General features: G+C 35.9%; 1 protein-coding gene across 1 annotated transcript in view; it reads left to right on the forward strand.

The window, feature by feature from the left end:
• Positions 1–21,382, forward strand: part of IMPG1 (interphotoreceptor matrix proteoglycan 1) — a 102,979-nt gene extending 81,597 nt beyond the window's left edge. Inside the window, exons 13-14 of the mRNA XM_074265432.1 lie at positions 652–871; positions 21,168–21,382. Coding sequence (XP_074121533.1) covers positions 652–871; positions 21,168–21,382 — 435 coding nt within the window. The remainder of the gene's footprint in view (positions 1–651; positions 872–21,167) is intronic.
• Positions 21,383–21,710: the final 328 nt, after the last annotated feature.

Consider the following 21,710-nt stretch of genomic DNA (forward strand, 5'->3'; position numbering starts at 1 on the left):
TTATTACTCATAAAGACTTGGGTCCAAGACCACCTCTAAAATACAAGAATTTTGTGAGAATAAGCATGTCCCTTAACTCTCAGGTAGCCCTCTGAGATTCTAAATTTCAGGCCAAGTAAAAGGCACTGGTAAAGGGAATTTTCTGCATTGAAGATTGCCTAAAACAATGAAATCAAATACACAGTCTGAAGAAAAATGTTCAAATCACTGTTAGATTCTAGGAACACAAAAACAATAATGAAATTGTGTCTGCTTTCTAAAAGTTTACTTCTATCTCCCATTCACTTGGGTTTTAAGTAATTTGGTCTTCTGCCTCATGTGGTACATATAATTACCTGCTCAGTTACATTATTCTGAATTGAAATTGACTTTCTAATTTTGTTGCTAAATATTTTCTTTTTAAAAAAAATGAAACTTTACTCTGTGCAATTCATTTTAAGGAAAACTAGCATTCATCCAACAAAAAGAAGTAAATATTGGACATAATCATGGCAAATGAAATACTAATAGTGCTCAACTGTAGTAATAACCCCCCCAAAAAAATATCCCTAGAATTTATGTCACAGGTAATAAAAAGTGAGTGTAAATGGAATTAACAGCATCTGAGCACTTAGGAGATAGTTAAAAGCAAACTCACTTTTTCCTTTGCAGCTGCTTCCCTATCTGAGCTCCAATCTTACAGGATTTAAGCATCTTGAGATCCTCAACTTCAGAAATGGGAGTGTGATCGTGAATAGTAAGATAAAGTTTGCAAAGTCAGTCCCTTACAACATCACTGAAGCAGTACACTGTGTACTTGAAGAGTTCTGTTCCACTGCAGCCCAGCAACTCAATCTGCATGTAGACACTTACTCCCTCAACATTGAGCCAGGTAAGAGCTTGACACAAAACATGGTAGAGAAAGAAGGCATTGTCACACAGTAGAAAGGGAAGCCAGTTTGGATTCAGATGACTCAAATGAAAATCCTACCTCTATTACTTATAGCCTAAGTGACCTTATAACCTAAATAGCTTCAGGGTCTTCTTCTTTAAAAATAAAGGGGTTAGATTGGATAACCTTAAAGTCTCTTCTAGCTTTAGAATGGTGATTTTTTTATAGATCTAAGATCTATGATATCATGGTCTTTTCCTCTTCTGAGAAAGCACAGACTTGGCAAATCACATCTCTATATCTATGACAAATAATTAGAAAAAGAAGAAATGGCATCCGGCAAGTAAAAGCTTTATTACATTATAAAGGTTGAAGGGGGAACATACTTGCTGCTTCACAAAACTCAGACCTTTAATCTTCAGAAGTAAACTTATGCAATGTATAATAGAAATCCAAAATATGTAGCCTGTAGCCATGGTCATTTACATTCTGCAGAAATTTCATAGCTCTCTCCTCTGAAGGCAACAATCACTGGAGGCTCACATCCTTCTAAACACAGGTTTACAATTTCATACTTAACTAACAGAATAGCCTTTTCATCACACAATTCAGTATGGAATTGGCAGCATCCTGAAAAGAAAGAAAAAATATTCAGTGGAATTCAACCATGAGAAAAGTCTTCTGCATCTTAGGAGAAAATGGGATTTAAATTTTTGCTTCCATTGTGCCATGAAGACTGCATCCATACAGAGGCATCAGTGTATAGACTATAGAGTGTATGTATCCTCTAATCATGCTCTGAGGATTCATCCCTTATGTCTATATGCCTACACAATTGCAAATAAGCATTTTGTGAAGGAATAAATAAAGCAGGGTGTGCTGCTGCATGAGGCAATTATCTTAACTAGGGGCTGGTTTGAACTTTGTTTAAAAATTGGGGAATTATATTAAGGAAAAATATGATTAAGGATCCTGTGGGCACTCTCTCTCCTAGTATTGACACTTTCATACTAGCTAGATAACTTTAAGGAAATCAATCTGTCCATTCCTCTGTTGTCTCCTCTGTAAAATGAAAATAATATTTATACAATCTACCCTATAGGGTTGTTACAGAATCTTAGATCTATAGCTAGAAGGGAACTTATATTTTATCAAAGCCAGTGCCTCATTTTATTGATGAGGAAAATAGGATTCAGAATTAGGTGATTTACAAAGTGTCACCCAGCTAGTAAATGTCTAGAGCAGAATTTAAATTCAGATCTAGTGCACTATCTATGAGAGTCATTATTATCATAGATGCAAATTATATTTCTTCTGCTTAGTAGAAAGCCTATCAAGTAACTATTTCTTCCCTTCTCCCCCCCAAAAAATAAAAATCATCACCTGGTAAACAATTTACATTGAGCAAAGGCAGCATTTGTGCTCTCTTCTTTAAAATTCTAGTGCATTTTAGTAAATATAACTTTTTTAAAAACCAGTAAGTTATAGCTGAGCATTCAGCATTGAAATTTGATTTGCTTTCCTCCAAATGGTAGAAAAGTAACCCTAAAAAATGAATCTATTAATCTTATGACCACTCCTCATAACAAACAAGGGAAAATGCCTCAAACCAGGAGATTGACTTCAAATTTTAATGATTATCTGCTATGTGAGAGAGAGAGAGGCACCTTGGATGATGCAGAAAAACATAAAAATCCACATGCTCAGAAACCTTAAAATCTACTTGACGCGAAAGAAAATAAATATATTTTAAACATAATACTTCAAGGAGTTTGATTTTTATATAGATAATAAGAGCCAAAACAGTGTAGAGGAGGGAGAAATCATCATGATCCAGATCATCAGAGAAAGCTTCATGAAGGAGGGGGCATCTGAATTAAGTTCTAAAGCAAAAGAAACAGCTCAACAGACAGAAATGCAAGAGGAGAGGAGGTGCATTTTAGGAATTCAGGGGGGGCAAAATTAAAAGCATGGAGACATGAGAGAAAAGGGTAAAAAATGGAGGATGAATAATAGTCCTGAATGGCTAGGACATATTAGATGAATAATAGTATGAGATAAAATTAAGTATGTACACTAGACTCATTGTAGAGGACCCAAAATGTAGCCCTCAGGAGATAGCCAAGTTCCAATTTATGGGAAGAAATGGAATAAGGATAGAAGGAAGAATCCCCAGATATTGGAGAGGATATTAAGGGTGGAAAACAAAACAAAAAATTCACAGTGTTTGAAAGAACAGATAATAGATAATTGAAACTAAAATAGAATAGGACCAGAATAATAATACTGAAAGAAAGTGATAGTAACAGCAGATTGTAGCTTGTAAATGAATAAAAAAAAAAATTATTGAGTACTTCCTGTATACCAGGATATTGCTTCTGAGGATCTGAGCCTGATCATAGAATTTACAACAGTAGATTGTTAGAAGATGAACTGCAGGGCCCCATTGTTCAGAGGCAAAGGAAGAGTCCCAAGTAATCTACATAGAATGTTGCCTAGCCAAAAGAGCTTCCACAAAACTACTTCCTCTCAGGAAAGAGCTTTACAACTCATCCCCTAATTTTCTCTGTGGTTTATCTGCAACAAACATAGGGGAGAAGGTTGGGCAAGGGAATCTGTCATTCTAACTACTAGAGAGGCTGAGGCCGGTGCTCTGAGGCCTGTACTGCTGGTGATATGTTTGAGAAGGGGAAAAAAATCCCCTCTGCTCGAAGATGCAGGTCCAAATGGCAAAGAATTCATGAACCCCAGAGTCTGTGGCAAAAAGGAAGTTTTATTTTTCACTAAGAAGCTCTGTCTTAGTGGGCAAATCTCTTAAGGAAGAAATTTGCAAAGAATGAGTTAACAAAAACCTATTCAGTGAGCAGATCTTGGAGAGCAGTTTGAGCTCATTATCAGACCAAAAAATCCCAATTGAATGAAAATCACTTAGAAGACTTTTTTCAGAATTTAGAGTTTCCTGAATAGAGATCCAGCTAACAAAAAAGATCAATGGGAGGGGGTCATAATTTGCCTGAGATTTCCAATTCAATGATGCTGTTTAATTTGGAAAAAGGTTTGTCTGGAAAATATGTCTTCTCCCAGATTCTCTGGGGTCTGAAACCTCGAATTTCCCTTCTTTCACCGATCAAAGGAGACACCGTTTTTACAGATTAAAGGGGATCACAATTTCAGAGTTCACTCGCCTCATTTAGACCCACAAATCAAGTGTTTACATTAAGTTAAGGAATGAATATGAAGAGCCTTGGAGAGAAGGGGGGCCAACAGGTTGCATGAGTTGGGAAGCACCTCCCCATGTCAGAAATGGAGCAGCTCAGACTCCTATGTCAGAAAATAATAGTGATGAGGAGAAACTGAAGCTCTAAGCCGAGATGGATCAGCTCTTTTTCTGGTTGTCTGATTACCTCTCTCTCCTTCCCCAAAGTACCAAGGCCAGTTTCAGATAGCGAATGAATTCGCTACTCAATGCTGTGTTAAAACAAAGTCTTTATTGATATTAAAGGGATAGGCAGGCATTTGGCTTCTAGAAAGGTCAAACTCCCTGGCAAGGGGATGCCAGTTGGCGGGCACAAGGCAAGGATACCGAGTGCAAGGAAATTCATTTTATATATAACCAGGGTCATAAAAAAAATTTATATAGAGATGTTATCCAAGAGGTTCCAGAGAGATTTGTAAATAAGACAAGAATTTCTAAAATTCTTTTTTTTTTTTAATTTTATAATTATAATTTTTTGACAGTACATATGCATGGATAATTTTTTACAACATTATCCCTTGTATTCACTTTTTCCAAATTTTTCTCTCCCTCCCTCTACTCCCTCCCCTAGATGACAGGCAATCCCATACATGTTAAATATGTTACAGTATATCCTAGATACAATATATGTGTATAAAACCAAATTTCTTGTTGCACGATAAGAATTGGATTCCGAAGGTATAAGTAACCTGGGTAGAAAGACAATAGTGCAAACAGTTTACACTCAATTCCCAGTGTTCTTTCTCTGGGTGTAGCTGTTTCTGTCCGTCATTGATCAACTGGAACTGAATTAGATCTTTTCTATGTTGAAGATATCCACTTCAATCAGAATATAATCTTCATACAGTATCGTTGTTGTAGTGTATAATGATCTCCTGGTTCTGCTCATTTCACTCAACATCAGTTCATGTAAGTCTCTCCAAGTCTCTCTATATTCATCCTGCTGGTCATTTCTTACAGAGCATAACATTATAGCATAATTTACCCAACCATTCTCCAATTGATGGGCATCCATTCATTTTCCAGTTTCTAGCCACTACAAAAAGAGCTGCCACAAACATTTTGGCACACACAGGTCCCTTTCCGCTCTTTAGTATTTCTTTGGGATATAAGCCCAGTAGTAGCACTGCTGGATCAAAGGGTATGCACAGTTTGATAACTTTTTGGGCATGGTTCCAAATTGCTCTCCAGAATGGCTGGATTCTTTCACAACTCTACCAACAAAGCATCAGTGTCTCAGTTTTCCCACATCCCCTCCAACATTCATCATTATCTTTTCCTGTCATCTTAGCCAATCTGACAGGAGTGTAGTGGTATCTCAGAGTTGTCTTAATTTGCATTTCTCTGATCAGTAGTGATTTGGAACACTTTTTCATATGAGTGGAAATAATTTCTATTTCATCATCTGAAAATTGTCTGTTCATATCCTTTGACCATTTATCAACTGGAAAAAGGTTTGATTTTTTATAAATTAGAGTCAATTCTCTGTATATTTTGGAGATGAGGCCTTTATCAGAACCTTTAACTGTAAAAATATTTTCCCAATTTGTTGCTTCCCTTCTAATCTTGTTTGCATTAGTTTTGTTTGTACAAAAGCTTTTTAATTTGATGTAATCAAAATCTTCTATTTTGTGATTAATAATGATCTCTAGTTCTCCTTTGGTCATAAATTCCTTCCTCCTCCACAAGTCTGAAAGGTAAACTATCCTATGTTCCTCTAATCTATTTATGATCTCATTCTTTATGCCATTTTGATCTTATCTTGGTATATGGTATTAAGTGTGGGTCCATATCTAATTTCTGCCATACTAACTTCTACTTTTCCCAACAGTTTATTTCAAATAATGAATTCTTATCCCAAAAGTTGGTATCTTTGGGGTTTGTCAAACAGTAGATTGCTATAGTTGTACACTATTTTGTCCTGTGAACCTCACCTGTTTCACTGATCAACTAGTCTATTTCTTAGCCAATACCAAATGGTTTTGGTGACTGCTGCTATATAATATAGCTTTAGATCAGGTACAGCTAGGCCACCTTCGTCTGATTTTTTTCATTAATTCCCTTGAATAATTTCTAAAATTCTATTATTTATTTGTCTCTCAAGTTATCTCCTTTAACCTCTCCTCAGACAGGAATTTCCTGTTGATTATTTGTATCTTGGGCTATCTCTTTTTGACCTTATCAGTAGGATGAGGTCCATGGAGCTCTGACTATTTCTGTAGTTGACAATATTGTCCTAATCATCATTTTCATAATATAAGTAATTATATGTGAAATCATAAATCAATATAAAACATGAAAAATAACTTGAAAATCAGACACAGGCATACCTTGTTTTAGTGTGCCTCACTTTATTACACTTGCAGATATTGCATTTTTTACATTATTAAAGATTTATGGCTACCCTGCATCAATCAAGTCTATTGGGGCCATTTTCCAAAAGCATATAGTCATATCATGTATGACTGGCTGGAACAACTTGGTCTTTTCACAGTAAAATAAAATAGGTGATACAGGGAATTGAACACTGGACCTAGAGTGCTATGAGGACCTAGCCTTATAAACTTACTACTTATATGATCCTTAACTTCTGTTTGCTTCAGTTTCCTCATTTGTCACTTAACTTCTTAGTTAAGTGACTTAACTGCCTTAGTTTCCTCATCCATGATATGGGAATAATACTGCTTATCTCCAGAGTTGTTATGAGTATTAAATGACATATTTGTAAAGTATTTGCTATGTTCCTATCACAAAGTAAGCATTACATAAATGTTAATAACATAAATGTTAATTAATTAAGATTATTTATTAAGGCACTTAGTACAATGCCTGGAACATAGTAGGCACTATATAAATGTTAGTTATTGTCTTTATTATTATGTATCAACCTCTTCATGAATTCTTTCCTGCACCCTGCCACTGTTAATGCCCCACCTCTGTCAAGTTACTTTGTATCTGTTTGAATATGTTGCTATATCTATAAATGTCCTTGCTATATCTCCTAATAGAATATAAACTCCTTAAGTGGAGGAACTGTTTTACTTTTGCATTGTATTCTGGCATTTACTAGGTACTAAATTGGTGCTCCTTGATTCTGGTACAGCAGAAATGATTGCCTTCTTTCCCTTAAAGTCAGTATCTATTAAATCCTGCTTTATATTAGGCACTTTCTAGAAACATCAAGAGGAATTGCTCTACTTGTATGTCCCAGAATATGCTTCAAAAGAGATGTAATATCAACAGGACAAGTAAAATACAAGCTGAAACAAAATACCACAGAGAGTCAAAGACAATTTTAAAAAATGAACAATTTTAAAGAGAACCTATACATACCTAGTGCACTACTCACTGTTACAGTCCAAGCAATCTGCAAGGTAAATAGGAAGTCATTATACTTTTCTTGCTAGAGAAGTATCATGAAGATTGTGGAGAGTTGCAAAAAATTATTGTGCTAGTGATGTTTAGAGGGAGAGGAAAAATATTTAGAATAGTAAATTAGTGGAGAAGATCTCCTAGAAGCTATTAATTTAGACCAGCTGAGACATGAGTAATGAACCAGTATATGTAGCCAGCAGAACTAGAAAACAATGACTTCTTTAGAGGTCAAATAAACAAAACCAACAAGATTCTATTGATTCTTCTCAGTATATCAAAAATGATCCATCCAAAAGAAACTAGGAAATATGTTAATATTTAGTGGCCAGAGACCTCTTGGTATAATAGAAAGGGAACTACATCTATAGTAAAATTCTCATCTTGACCTTGGTACCTATATGATTTGACATAGTAAATTAAGATAAAGTGGTTGTGATTCATATCAGTGATAATGATGAACTTCATGAGCAAAGCTCTGGCATTCAACTCAGAAGGAGCTGAGTTTATATTTTGCCTCAAATATATATTAGCTCTCTAGACATGTTTCTTCATCTATAAAGTGAATTGAACCAGATGGTTTCCCAAGTCTAATAGTCTGGGATTCTTAAAAGAGCCCTCAAAAAGGTCACAATAATCTCTTCCCTTTTTTTCACAACAATAATCCCACAATATTAATCCCACTCTCCAGGTAAAGTAACTGAGTTCCATAGCTAGTAAGTTAGTTTAGAAGGAAGATTAGACTTTCCATTCTCTCTTATTGTACTCAGGCATCCACAATAGCATCTGAAGGGATCACCACATCATCAGTACAAAAGATAGTGGAGATAGCTCCGAAGGACACAGTCTTATTGATGAAGTTTAGTTCTGGGGAACCCAAATGAAATTAGGGTTTCTGGTGGTTAGGGAGTTAAATGAGGTCTAGTGGCAGGTTTGGAGTTCAAAGTAGGTTTGGTTCCTTTGCACCCCCTTGGGATTTGGCACAAGGGTAGGGAGTTTATGGGAACCTCCTTCTGACAGTGAAAGAAGTTCTCTGTAAAAGAATTTACAGACCTTGATTGATTAAAAAGAGGTTTATTATGGGGATTGGAAGTAATGTTAAAGTCTAGTTAGGGAAATAGGTGAAGGTAAAGAGAGGATAGCACTGGAAACAGTATTCCAGTGGGCAGAGGTTCCTTGGCATCCCAAGGATGGTATAGCTAACATGTTTGGAATCTCTGCAAAGAGAGGCTTTTAGTTTGGCTCTTTTTATAATAGAGATTTAGCTAAATGGGCCTGTGGGTGGAGTCCCAAGTTGGCTGGGTTTCAGTTAGGGCTAGAATTTGCTTGGTGGGGGTTGGGAAACTCGAGCAGATCATCAGAATGGGAGTTGGGTCAGATCTAATGGAGGCTGGGACAAGCCCAGATCTCCTATTGGAATTCAAAGGGGTGCTTCTGACCAAGATCTGTGAATCAAAGGTCCTGGCATCCTGGACTTATAATGCATCAGCCAGGAGGGAATCTGATGCATTTCAGATGAATCTGAAAGGAGTCACAAATGTAGTTTCTTAAAGGGACCACAACCTGCTTCATTCCCCCCTCAAACAGTTAAAACTTAAACTAGTGAAAATTATTACATTTCTGATATTTCAATCAGACAACATAGGATTTGTTTTCTTTTTTATTCAATTATTCTCCAAAACTCCATGAAAATTTTCTCATTTCTCTAGAGTTATATATGTATGTGTATGTGTATATGTATACAAATTGGAAACTCCTGACCAGGTTCAAACCTCTAATCTTATAGATTAGGAAGTTTGGATAAAGAAAGGATAAGGGATTTGTCCAGAATCATACATAGTAATTGCTTTCAGTTCTTCATGTATAAAGTCCCTAAAATTTATTTTAAAAGTGTAGAAAAGTAGACTGCTGTTGAGGGACAAGGAAGGAGAGAGTGATAGAATGTGTTTGCTTCTTGTAATTCCAAGAGAATCAGAGATAGAGAAAAAAAATTACCATAGTCATTTCCTTCCAAATTCTGACAAGCATCTGAATTTTTTGTTGCATTCTCATATACTGTGGGGATGAGCTATATATTTGTCCAACTGCCACCTGTCATAAGACTGATACAAAGTGAATGTGGCATATTCCTTCAGTTACTTTGGATTTATAATTCACTTTCTGCAAACCTCCTGAGTGATTGTAGCCATAAATTTAAAGGTAAATAAATAAATGTTAGAACTTTATGTGATTTATCAACTGAAAAACCAAATAAATCATGGTCAATTCAGTATTCGGCTGACATCCCAAGTAACCAAAGCCCTCTTTCATTTGAAATGTAATGAAAATTCTTCAGAAGCATCAAAGTTTTTATGCCAGCTATCTGTGCAAGTAGATTTCTGAAATGCAGACTCATACATAAGTTATCTTCTCCTTGCATTCAGAAGGAACGTCCTCAAACCTATGCAGATACAGCATAAAACTAGTGAGTTTTTAAATTTTTAAATTAATTATAGACTCACAGCTAAAGTAGGGATCAACATTCTTGCTGATATTCTTATAAACAAGCTCATCATCTTTGGAAAATATCAAATGTTCAAAACTAATCTACATTCCTAGAAAACGGTTATAAAGAGTCGTGAAGAGAAATTATACCAGTATTCCAATCCAATAAAGTAGATTTTATCTGCTTAGGCATAGTTATTATCAAATTCATTTTAAACTGTTTTAAGAAGAGTTTTACCCAGGTAGATATTACAATAAATTAAGTTTCCTCTCAATAAAATTTGCCATATTCTTAGAATGTGAGAGTTGTTCACTCATAAAAACAAATGCAAGCAATCCAAAATTTTAGAATGCTCATTTTATAAATATCTGAGTTTAAAACACCCCATAGAAATGTCACATCTGCATTACAAATGTCATTTCAGAGAGGGCCTCACCAATCCAGCTGGCATGACATTCCCCATTTTGTTGTGCTTCCAGGAATTTGTCTCCCTTGTCACTATTGACCCAATCTTGCTTGAGAATTCAACTTTCTCAAGGGTCTCAACCATCAAGGCTTTTTTCCTTATTCCCATATCTCTCCTAAACCATTCACTTTCACAGATCTACAATGTTGCTAGGGAATCTGTCTCTACCACCCCCAAGATAAATAAAATGTCATTGTAGATATCAAGCCAGTACAATATTAGAATAGGTGATGCAAATGTCTTTAGTGGGTAAAGTTACCAGTCAATCCAAAGAGAATAAAGATGAAAGTATGACTTTCCTACTAAAAACTCACCAACCTGAAGCATCAAAGTATTTAGTTGTCCTGGAAAATAGGATCATCAAAGGAGATTTTCCCAGGGAGATAATTTTTATTTCATTAAACAGGGATAAGCTATGGTTCTGCTCCCAAATTTTTCTCCTATCTATCACTGCCTAAATCACATCATTATAGCTTCCTCCTTTTGAACTATAACAATCTAAGCTCCAAATGTCACTCTTAAAAATAAAAATGCTCCCAGGAAGTTAATTATACTGTCACTGTCATGCTTTAATTATGGCATAAATAAGGCTCAACTAGTTAAGAGATTTGAAGATTGCAAGCTTTTGTAAGAGGGAAGAAAAAAAGGAAGAAGAGAGGGAGGGAGAGAAGGAAGGAAGGAGGGAAAGAAGGAAGGAAGGAAGGAAGGAAGGAAGGAAGGAAGGAAGGAAGGAAGGAAGGAAGGAAGGAAGGAAGGAAGGAAGGAAGGAAGGAAGGAAGGAAGGAAGGAAGGAGGGAGGGAGGGAGGGAAGGAAGGAAGGAAGGAAGGAAGGAGGGAGGGAGGGAGGGAAGGAAGGAAGGAAAGAAGGAAGGAAGGAAGGAAGAAAGGAAAGAAGGAAGGAAGGAGGGAAAGAGGGAAGGAAGAAAGGAAAGAAGGAAGGAAGGAAGGAAGGAAAGAAGGAAGGAAGGAAGGAAGGAAGGAAGGAAGGAAGGAAGGAAGGAAGGAAGGAAGGAAGGAAGGAAGGAAGGAAGGAAGGAAGGAAGGAAGGAAGGAAGGAAGGAAGGAAGGAAGGAAGGAGGGAAGGAAGGAAGGAAGGAAGGAAGGAAGGAAGGAAGGAAGGAAGGAAGGAAGGAAGGAAGGAAGGAGGGAAGGAAGGAAGGAAGGAAGGAAGGAAGGAAGGAGGGAAGGAAGGAAGGAAGGAAGGAAAGAAGGAAGGAAGGAGGGAAGGAAGGAAGGAAGGAAGGAAGGAAGGAAGGAAGGAAGGAAGGAAGGAGGGAAGGAAGGAAGGAAGGAAGGAAAGAAGGAAGGAAGGAAGGAAGGAAGGAAGGAGGGAGGGAGGGAGGGAAGGAAGGAAGGAAGGAAGGAAGGAGGGAGGGAGGGAAGGAAGGAAGGAAAGAAGGAAGGAAGGAAGGAAGAAAGGAAAGAAGGAAGGAAGGAGGGAAAGAGGGAAGGAAGGAAGGAAAGAAGGAAGGAAGGAAGGAAGAAAGGAAAGAAGGAAGGAAGGAGGGAAAGAGGGAAGGAAGAAAGGAAAGAAGGAAGGAAGGAAGGAAGGAAGGAAGGAAGGAAGGAAGGAAGGAAGGAAGGAAGGAAGGAAGGAAGGAAGGAAGGAAGGAAGGAAGGAAGGAAGGAAGGAAGGAAGGAAGGAAAGAAGGAAGGAAGGAGGGAAGGAAGGAAGGAAGGAAGGAAGGAAGGAAAGAAGGAAGGAAGGAGGGAAGGAAGGAAGGAAGGAAGGAAGGAGGGAAAGAAGGAAGGAAGGAAGGAAGGAGGGAAGGAAGGAAGGAAGGAAGGAAGGAGGGAAGGAAGGAAGGAAGGAAGGAACATAACTTTGATGACAGATCTTTCTTATCTCTCTCTTTTTTTTAATATGCTATTCATATTTACCATAGTTTTCCTTAAAAGGATCACATTTTTTTAATATCAAGTGTCTTTTAGTTTCATTACTGTAGTTGCCATCTATAGTGAACTTTGAACCCAATAATATAATATCTGACACTGCTTCCATTTCATCTCTTTTTATTTGCCAGGAAGTAATGGGACCAGTTACCAAATTTTTACTTTTTTTGATGTTAAGCTTCAAGCCAGCTTTTACACTCTTCTCTTTCACTTTCATTAAGAGGCTTCTTAACTTTTCCCTTTCTGCCATGGAAGTGATATTGTCTGCATATTTGAAATTGATTGTTGTGTTCAATCCACTGAGCCACCATTATATTAAGAAGACCTGGCTTAGTCAATAGAGAGCTAACCCCTAGAGAAGCTCCCATCTAATAGGAGTATCAAAAAGAGATAGTATTTATAAAAGCACTTGGCATAATATTTGTCACATAATAGGCACTTAATAAATGCTTGTTCTTTCCTTCTACTATATCTTCAAGCTGCTATTTCATAATTCAATGTTCTATCTAAGAAGACAAAAATACATTAGCAGTGTCAAAAGCTTTAACTTCATTAATAGATAGGGTTCTATAAATTCAATATCTCATATAAAAACCCTTGGCCTAATCAAAGGGTTCAAGAACAAAAATAAATATGGTTCTATCGATGGGAAAGATAATAAACTTTAGGATACAGCTACCTTGCTACTGTACCCTAAGAACCACTGGCCTTTTCCATCTGTCCTTCAACCAAACCTTTTTATATGTGTCATCTTTCCATGTTAGAATCGATTCCTCAAGATTAGGAACTAACTAGGTTTTTATTTGTAAGCCAGGAAGATAATACAGTGTTTGGCACATAATAATCACTTAATAATGGCTTTCTCATTCATTCAAGAAAATATTTCACATTCCATTTAGTAATGCAAACCATAATCCATCAGTCAATTATCAAGAAAAATTTATAAGTGCTTACTCTGTGCCAGTCATTATACTAAGCCCTGGAGATACAAACACAAGCAAAAAAGAAAATAAAAACAAAAAACTAGACCCTACTCTCAAGGAGCTTACATACTAACAGGGGAAGACAACAAATACAAAGGAACAGAAGAAGGAGCAAGTGAAGGAGGTTTCCATGTAGGACTATGATAGCAAAACCTGAAAAGAGTCAAAAGCATAACCAAAAGAAGAATAAAGCATGTCCAGCCTGATCCTATCCCAAAATGGAGACCTCTAGAAGAATTCATTAATGGATATAGGAGGCCAGGATAAAGGGGAAATGTTCTAGGGTGATTTCCAGGTTTTCCTGATTTACTGTAACAAAACAAAAAATAAATAAAATTCAATCACTTGATGACCAAATCCTTGGTTTTGGATGTCTCCAAATTTAGCTGGAAAAATCTTTTGAGAGTAGATTTGCCATCATAATTAGGACCATAACTGAAGTCTTTCCAACTCAGTAAAATTTGTCAGAATTTGCAATCCATACATATAGCTTTCAAGAATATAGGGTTACCTACAATGCTAGGATGTTTCAATAGACTTTGAATTTAATAGATAATATGAGGAAATGGTCAAATATAATTTTTTTCTGTATCTCACCCTTCTGAACTAAACCATAAGCTAACTCTCAGTTAATGCTAAATATATATTCTGAAATTAACTTAAATGTCAATATTATTAAAAATCATTATCTATTCTAGTGAGTTATATGAATGTTCTGTTGTCATCTCTATAAGTCATTTTGAAAGTCTCTTTCTCCTAGTAGAATAATACCTTAATACCATCTATACAGAGATCAAGTGGGTCTTTAGCTTCATGATCAACTTCTTCCTGACCAGATATAACAGCAGAGTGATTTACACATTACAATTATTTACATAGACATTTAGATATGAAACAAATTGGGAAAGAGCTTTTGAGTATAATATCCATTTGCATGAGTTTAATCAGTATATGTATGGACAGATTCTGATTGTGACAACCATCAACAAGTATAAATGAAGGCCCGAAACAGTGTTTGGTAGATGCTACAAAGTGAGTTTATGATGGGGGAAAAAAAAAGACAATGAATTGTCTACTTACAGGAGTTTTCATTCCATTAGGAATTCAAAACCTACATATGCAACATCTTCCATGTCATTACTGAAGCATTTTGGGATCATAGTCTACTGGCTTAAAGCAGTCTTTTTTTAACGAGAAGAGAGATAATATGTCAGGGATTACATCAAGATTTAAAAAGCAGAGAGGAATTGAAAAGAAGTGCTTTAAGTTTGAGATATTGGAGAAGAGTTCAGCTTTGAAAGAAACGAGGGATTTAAGAGACAGCAGAGATAAGGACAATTCAATTCAGTAAACCTTTTTTACAAGCCTACTATGTGCCACATACTGTACTAAGTACTGGAACCACAAGTCCCTGAAATTGCCCTTGTTCCATGCAAAGGAAAACTCTAAATGTGTTACAAAGTGAACAGGCATGGGTGAACTATCTAGGAGATGTTTGCCACTGGGAGACAGCTACACTTTGCACAACCAAGGGAATGTAGAGGGAGGATCAGGCCCCCAGTCTATGGATTCTGCGGGAGTTGCTTCCTCAAGTGAGCTCCAGTTCAGAAGATAAAATAGGCTCCATCTCTGTGAACACTGATGAGACAATGCGACCCACCTATCCTAACATTTTTAGGGCTCTTTCTCCCAGAAGAAGTAGCACAGGCCATCCCACTACATACAAGCAGAAGACTCAACAGGTTCCCTAAGTCCTGCTTTTTCTTATGTGAAATCTGATCACTTTAATAATGTATCATTCAATGCTACATTCGTAGCTCTGCAGCCTTCTAAAAAAGCTAGATGCTGGAACTCTCATAGTAATTTAGAAAGCACTGGATTTGCTTGACTGTGAGACTATATATGGGACTTTTGTTCGCTACCATACTTGACAAATCCTAAGAAACTAAGAATGGATTTATTCAAATAAATTTCACCAGCTGGGAAGTTGCTGAACAATTGTAATCACTAGATATAATGACCACATTGGTCTTTCCAGAAGAGCTACCTTCTGTCACGGTGCACATTTCTTTTCTCTGGTTTCATCCCCCTTGTCACTACCAATGATTTTTTAAGGTCACAGAAATCAGTTCAGGTGCATAAATCTTTTATTTCATGATCTTAAGGCAATTTTCTAGTTTCTTTTGAAAGAGAGAGCCATCTAGTGGACATTAAGCATCAATACAAGAGAAAAATACATCTAATAGAATAAACTAGGCCCCAAAGCAACATGCTTAGATTTTTATAATTTAAGATAATGTAGGCAAACCTCCTTATTAATATCCAAGTGACTGGAGACTCTACTAATGAAACATAAATAAAATAATGGGCTAAGATTAGAAAATTTTAATTATTCTGCCATGTTTATTGATAAAGAATTTTTTATACAGTATCTAACTGATAGCAGATGCTTATTAAATATTTGAGGAATTCAGTTCCAAATTATTATATAGTAAATACGGTTCATTTTTCAAGAGCATGAACAACAGAGAAATTGGAATATGGAAAAAAGATTAATAGATAGTCTGGAGATCTGGGTGTCCTCAAAACAACCAGTAGGTGTTAAAGACATGAAGATTAAAAACAAACAGACTGTACTCCTAAGGAGCTGACGGTGGGGGGAACAACATGTATAGGGATAAGTCGATATTATCATAAACAATGGAGTATCAGAATAGGATTTGGGTAGGCACTTGAGGTATTTAACTGATGGATGAACTGATTTTGGCACAGGGACAAGTATTTCCTTTATGCCATGAGAGTAAATTTAACAACTTTGAAAAATAGGGACAGCTAGATGGTACAGTAGATAGCACACAGGCCCTAAAGTCAGGAGGACCTGAGTTCAAATCTGATCTTACATATTTAATACTTCCTAGCCATGTGATCCTGCGCAAATCAGTTAGCCTCAGTTGCCTTACTCCTCAAATTTTTTTTTTAGTTTGAAAGATTACAGAATATTTATCAATGCAATGATTAATAGTAATTTCAAAAGTCTAGAGACAAAGCATGCTATACCACTCAAGAGGTGACAGATTTGGGGTCCAGAATGAGACAAAAATTTTCAGACATGATTAATGAAGAAATTTGTTTTGCTTAAATATGCATATTATTACAAGAGTTTTTTTTCCTCCTTTTTCAGTAAGAATAGGTTAAGGTAGGAGGCAAAGAAAATAAATTGATAATTGAAAAAAATCTAAAAATAAAATCTAATTTTGGATTATCAAGATCTTTGAGCTATAAGACTGACTTGAATCATATTTGGGAGTTTTAAAGAAATATCCAGTCTACAAAAGAGACATGGAAGAGCAACAGCAACAGTAGGAAGAGCACATCTCCAGCCAAGGTAGAAATAATTAGTTGGTGTCTATAATGGGACCTGATATCAGAAGAAATCCAGACAGCTCAGGGCAAAGGGTAGAATTAACATGACTAGCCTTCTTTAAAATGGAGATTCTTGGAGGAATTATTCTATGAGAAGAAAGAGGCTACAAGGAAGGAAGCTCTCACTTGGGAGAGTGAGAAGTGATCTCACTCTCAGTATTGATCCTGGACTGGTTCAAGAAGTCTGTGAACCCATTTTGTAGGTGATACAGTTTCACTAAGGCCCAGCTCAAACAACATAACTTCCATTAACTATATTATCTCCTTGTTTTGTGTGCAAGAGCCCAAAACTGAAAAGAACTCCTGGCAACAGCAGTAGAGGGTAAGGCAACGAATGGATAGGCCTGCAGATATTGGGGACGGTAGCTACAGAGACTTTGGGTACCCATCTGAGTAGTCAAACAGCAGAAGGGTCCACAAAAAGCAGTTCCAGTATCCAGACATAGTCATAAGACCCAGGTAATTGAAGCTGTGATGAATCAGACAAATCCCATAGCCACAGAGGTAGTAGCAGAGGTGAGGACTTTGTGAGTCACAAGGTACATGCAATCTGAGGTCCTAGAGCTATAACATCCCCTTCTGAAGCTCCTGGAGCCATCATGTGGGTCCTTTTATCTGTTCCACATGGGGGATTTATTATGCCCATGGCAGATATCTTGGAATGGAGAATTCAGATTAAAGATACTAGTTATAATTTCATCTTCAAAAACTATGAATATTTCTAATTTTTTTCTAAATTTTAATGTTTCCCCCCTAATTTTTCCTTTTCACATATTTCTGTAATGGATACATAATACACATCGACTCAATTTATTTTTACTTAAATGTTTCTTGTATCCTGATTTTGTCTCAACCATATATTTCCTAAAATAAAGATATTTTGTGGGAACAAAATTATTAACTGTGGTTCATTGTTTTTTAATATCATCATTTAACACTTTTTAATGTAAGTATTTAAAAACCTGCTTCTAAGTTCAGTTTATTTTAGTACTTGGTTTTCCTGGTTATCACTGCAGAAAAAGATACATAGATGCAATTAGAAAGCTTGTATTATTAATTGCATTTAATAGATCATGATTTTCATTTTTCAGTCCTATTCACTACTATGTAAAGGTTTTGGGTAGCTAAACTTCAGCCAGAAAATTTCCATTTCCCCTAATGTCAATCAATTTATACAAAACTACTCAGAAGATGTTGTTTATAACAAATGGATTCAAGATTCACTAAAACTCTTCATTTAGATTTTTAAAGGTTAGAAATTTCTATTTCCAAGATTTTTTAAAGTGTTCTGATATAAGCAATTTTAGGCAACTTTTCTTCCTTATATGGAGGCAACAAAAACAATCACCAAAAGATGGAAACATTTCTAAACACCTATTTTCACCATAGTACATTTCACTCAAAAAGCAGTTCCTTTCTCACTCATTAAAATATCATCTTTCCTTTGAAGGCACAGATTGTGTGCCCTTTTTTTTTTTTTTGCAAAAATATCTGCTAGGTAGCACACTAGTGATGGATACTTGCCATCACTTTAAAGTCTGACAAATTTGGAATACTATTTTTCTTATAAAAGAAAAATGTAAAATCTACAAGATAACCAGCAAATCTCTATTATTAATTCCATCTGACTTCTGGCAAGATGTGATTAGATCTACATTGTTTTTAATCCCATATCATAACTGGCAAAGAACTAATATTACAAATACAAATGTCAATTCTTCCATCTTATCTTTGCCCTCATATTCATATTATTAATGTTACTTACTACAGGGGATTTCTTTACAGATATCTTTTGGGGCTTTCTGTACATTTTGTGAGGATTTATTTAGTTAAACATGCATCATAAAACCCACAAGTCTACTTAATCAGCATTATTTCTAATAATCTTGTAGAACTAGCTCCTATCTGCTCAAGAAAGCCAGCTGTTAAATTTTCAGTGTGAGCATTTACACTTTAGAAATGGGCAAATCAGGACTTGATTTTCTGTTTTGATGATTGACCAGATTAAAGGAAACATCAATAATGCAAATTAAACTTATGTGCCTTGAATACCTTTTTCCCTAGAAAGTCAGTTGTTAAACATTTACTACCAATATGTCACTATACACTAGAAATAACAAACAAATGAGGATATCACTGCAAATGGACAGTGTTAGAGTATTCTGACTCTTCCTTCAGGATACTTCATGTACTATACATAACATGTGACAGCATATCATGTGGACAGACTTAGGGCACTGGTATGAATCCATATTGCCCTTGGCACTAGACTTTTGGAACACCCTACATAATAAAGTATAATTTCTTTCTTATTTTTTTAGATTAAAAAAATAGAAATAGTTCTATTATGTTTTTCTAAGCTTTCCATCTGCAGAATGGATAGTCTCAAACACCCCACTTTGGAGGTTTTCCATTTTTAGATGAAATCCCAAAATCAATCTCTCAGTCTCATGGGAAATCAGGAAGGGCATAAATCTATCCACATAGCTTTAGTGTGTTTGTACTTCAAAATATACCCAATTTTGTTTCACAAAATGGAGGGATGATTCATTTATCTAATTTATCTTTCTTCCTCCCTAGGAGGCAGATGGGCTCAGCCCACTCTGTTGCGTCACTTTTATGAATATGAGTAGGCCAAGCTGTTCAGAAAGAAACAGCTCCTTAAAAGTTAAAGATATACTTTTTAGTAAAAACTTATGCAATTGTCATGAATTTCATGTACTAAGTACCAGTGAAGAATCAATGCAGGCAGTCTACTTTTTAAATTGAAAGGAAGTCCTCAAAGAGAATGAGTGTTAAGAGATATTTCAAAAATTCAGGACAAGTAGGTGGCACAGTGGATAGAACGTTGGTCCAGGAAGCAGAAGGACCTGAACTCAAATTTAGCGTCAGACACTTAGTAGCTATGAGTAAATCATTTAATCCCCCATTTGTGTGTGTGTTTGTGTTTGTGTGTGTGAGAAAGAGACACAGATAGAAAGAGACAGACAGAGACAGAGAAAAGTGTAAAGGAGCAAGTCACATGTGAAGAGTATGAAAGAAAAGTGTATAGTAACCTATTGACTTTTTCTTTTAGGACCACAGCATTTGATTTTTTTTTTTCATTTATAGGTTCTGGTGCCTTTTGTTTACATAAAAGGCTCAAAATTCAAATTCTCCTGGCATATAATTCATAAAAAAAATGTTCTTTCTTACACTTGACAAGCACTGAAGCAGGACTAGTCTAAGAACAAATTATGAAGTCAGATTTTTAATAGTATCATTTTTCTCCTTTTGTTGACACCCTCCCACATAAGTTATCTATGAATCTTAGGTTTGTTCCACCTTGTTTCTGTCAACATCAGCAGCTCTGGCAAAAGGACCTGACAATCTTATTCACACTAAGGGGTAAATGATCAATAATAAGCCGATATATTACTCTACTTTGGAATGGCTACTGTAGAATGGTAGAAAGAACTAGGAGTAAGTAGACTGAGGTTCTAATCTTGACTCTCTCAATAAGCAAATCACTTTCTCATTCTGGATCTCAATTTCATGTGTAAAGTAAGGTGAAATATATTAAACGATCTTTTGAGTTCCTTCTTGTTCTAAAAATATCTTATTCTACCTATTCAGAAAATTGGGGGTGGGAGAGAACAACAGATATAACACAGAGAAACCAATAATAAAATAGATACCATTGCTTTATTTGAATGTAAAAGGTGATATGTGGGGATAATGGATTAACTCAAAGGAATGATTTTCTAATAGAAGCATTTCTGAGTTTAGCAATAGACTATGTTAAAGAGGCAAGTGGAAGGGGATCATTTTTTGGTGAAGGACCTACCTAGTATATTCCAAATGCAGACTTTAAATAATTGTGATATATATAGATATATATGTATATATATATATATTAATTCACATATACACAAGCACACATATCTCAGTTTCCTCATCTGTAAAACAAGATGCATAAGGAAATGGCAAACCACTCCAGTAAATTTGCCAAGAAAACCCCAAATGGGAAGAATTGGACATGACTGAAGAACAAGAAAAACAAAATTCCTGTACCTAAATACCATCCCATAGTATCTAATTGTGTATTGTGCACCTGTGTCTATATAAATGATCAAATGCATGTTCTATCTCATAGTTATAAATTAATCTTTACTAGAAATGATTACTGTTTTAAAAAAAAAAAGACTTACTGATAGTCAAACATAATTAGATTTAAAGCAAAATATATTATTTTTGTCTTCGAATTCTCAATAGCCTCTTAAGATTTTGTCTTTTTAACTGCAGCTATTATGCAACCACTAAGAAAAATGTGATAATAGCAGATACATTTTGATCCTTTGGCTTCAAGTTCAGCCAAGTACATTATTTATGCATCATTGCATCATTGCATCCAATAAAATATTTCCTTCTTCTTACAGCTGATCAAGCAGATCCATGCAAATTCATGGCATGTGATGAATTTTCACAGTGTGTAAAGAATGAATGGACAAAAGAGGCCGAATGCCTTTGTAAGCCAGGATATGTCAGCCAAGATGGACTGCCCTGTCAAAGCCTATGCAACATGGATGAAGGCCTTTGTGAGAATGGAGGAAAATGTGAACTGGTTCCAGGAAAGGGAGCTGTTTGTAGGTAGGAAAATCAGTTAAATTGAACACATTGTGCTGGAAATCTTGACTTTTGAGAACCCATTGTCCAGAGCAATTAATGTAATATTCCCTTTCAGCCTTTCACCAGTACTTACTGCAGACCACTGATCAAAAATTCCAGGCCAATTTCAAAAAGTTGTACTATCGATTATAAAGCAAGCTGCTTTTTTTCCCCCAAGAAAGCAAGAAAGACTACAACTTATTTTTATATTCAGAAAGTTCAGGTAGTTAAATATGTCAATGCAGAAAGCCACAACGGCACAGTGGAAAGGACACTTAGTACAGGTCCTGTTCACTTGACTGACCCTGAGCCTC

This window comes from Sminthopsis crassicaudata, chromosome 4 (genome assembly GCF_048593235.1).
Source record: "Sminthopsis crassicaudata isolate SCR6 chromosome 4, ASM4859323v1, whole genome shotgun sequence".
Taxonomy (NCBI): Eukaryota; Metazoa; Chordata; class Mammalia; order Dasyuromorphia; family Dasyuridae; genus Sminthopsis; species Sminthopsis crassicaudata.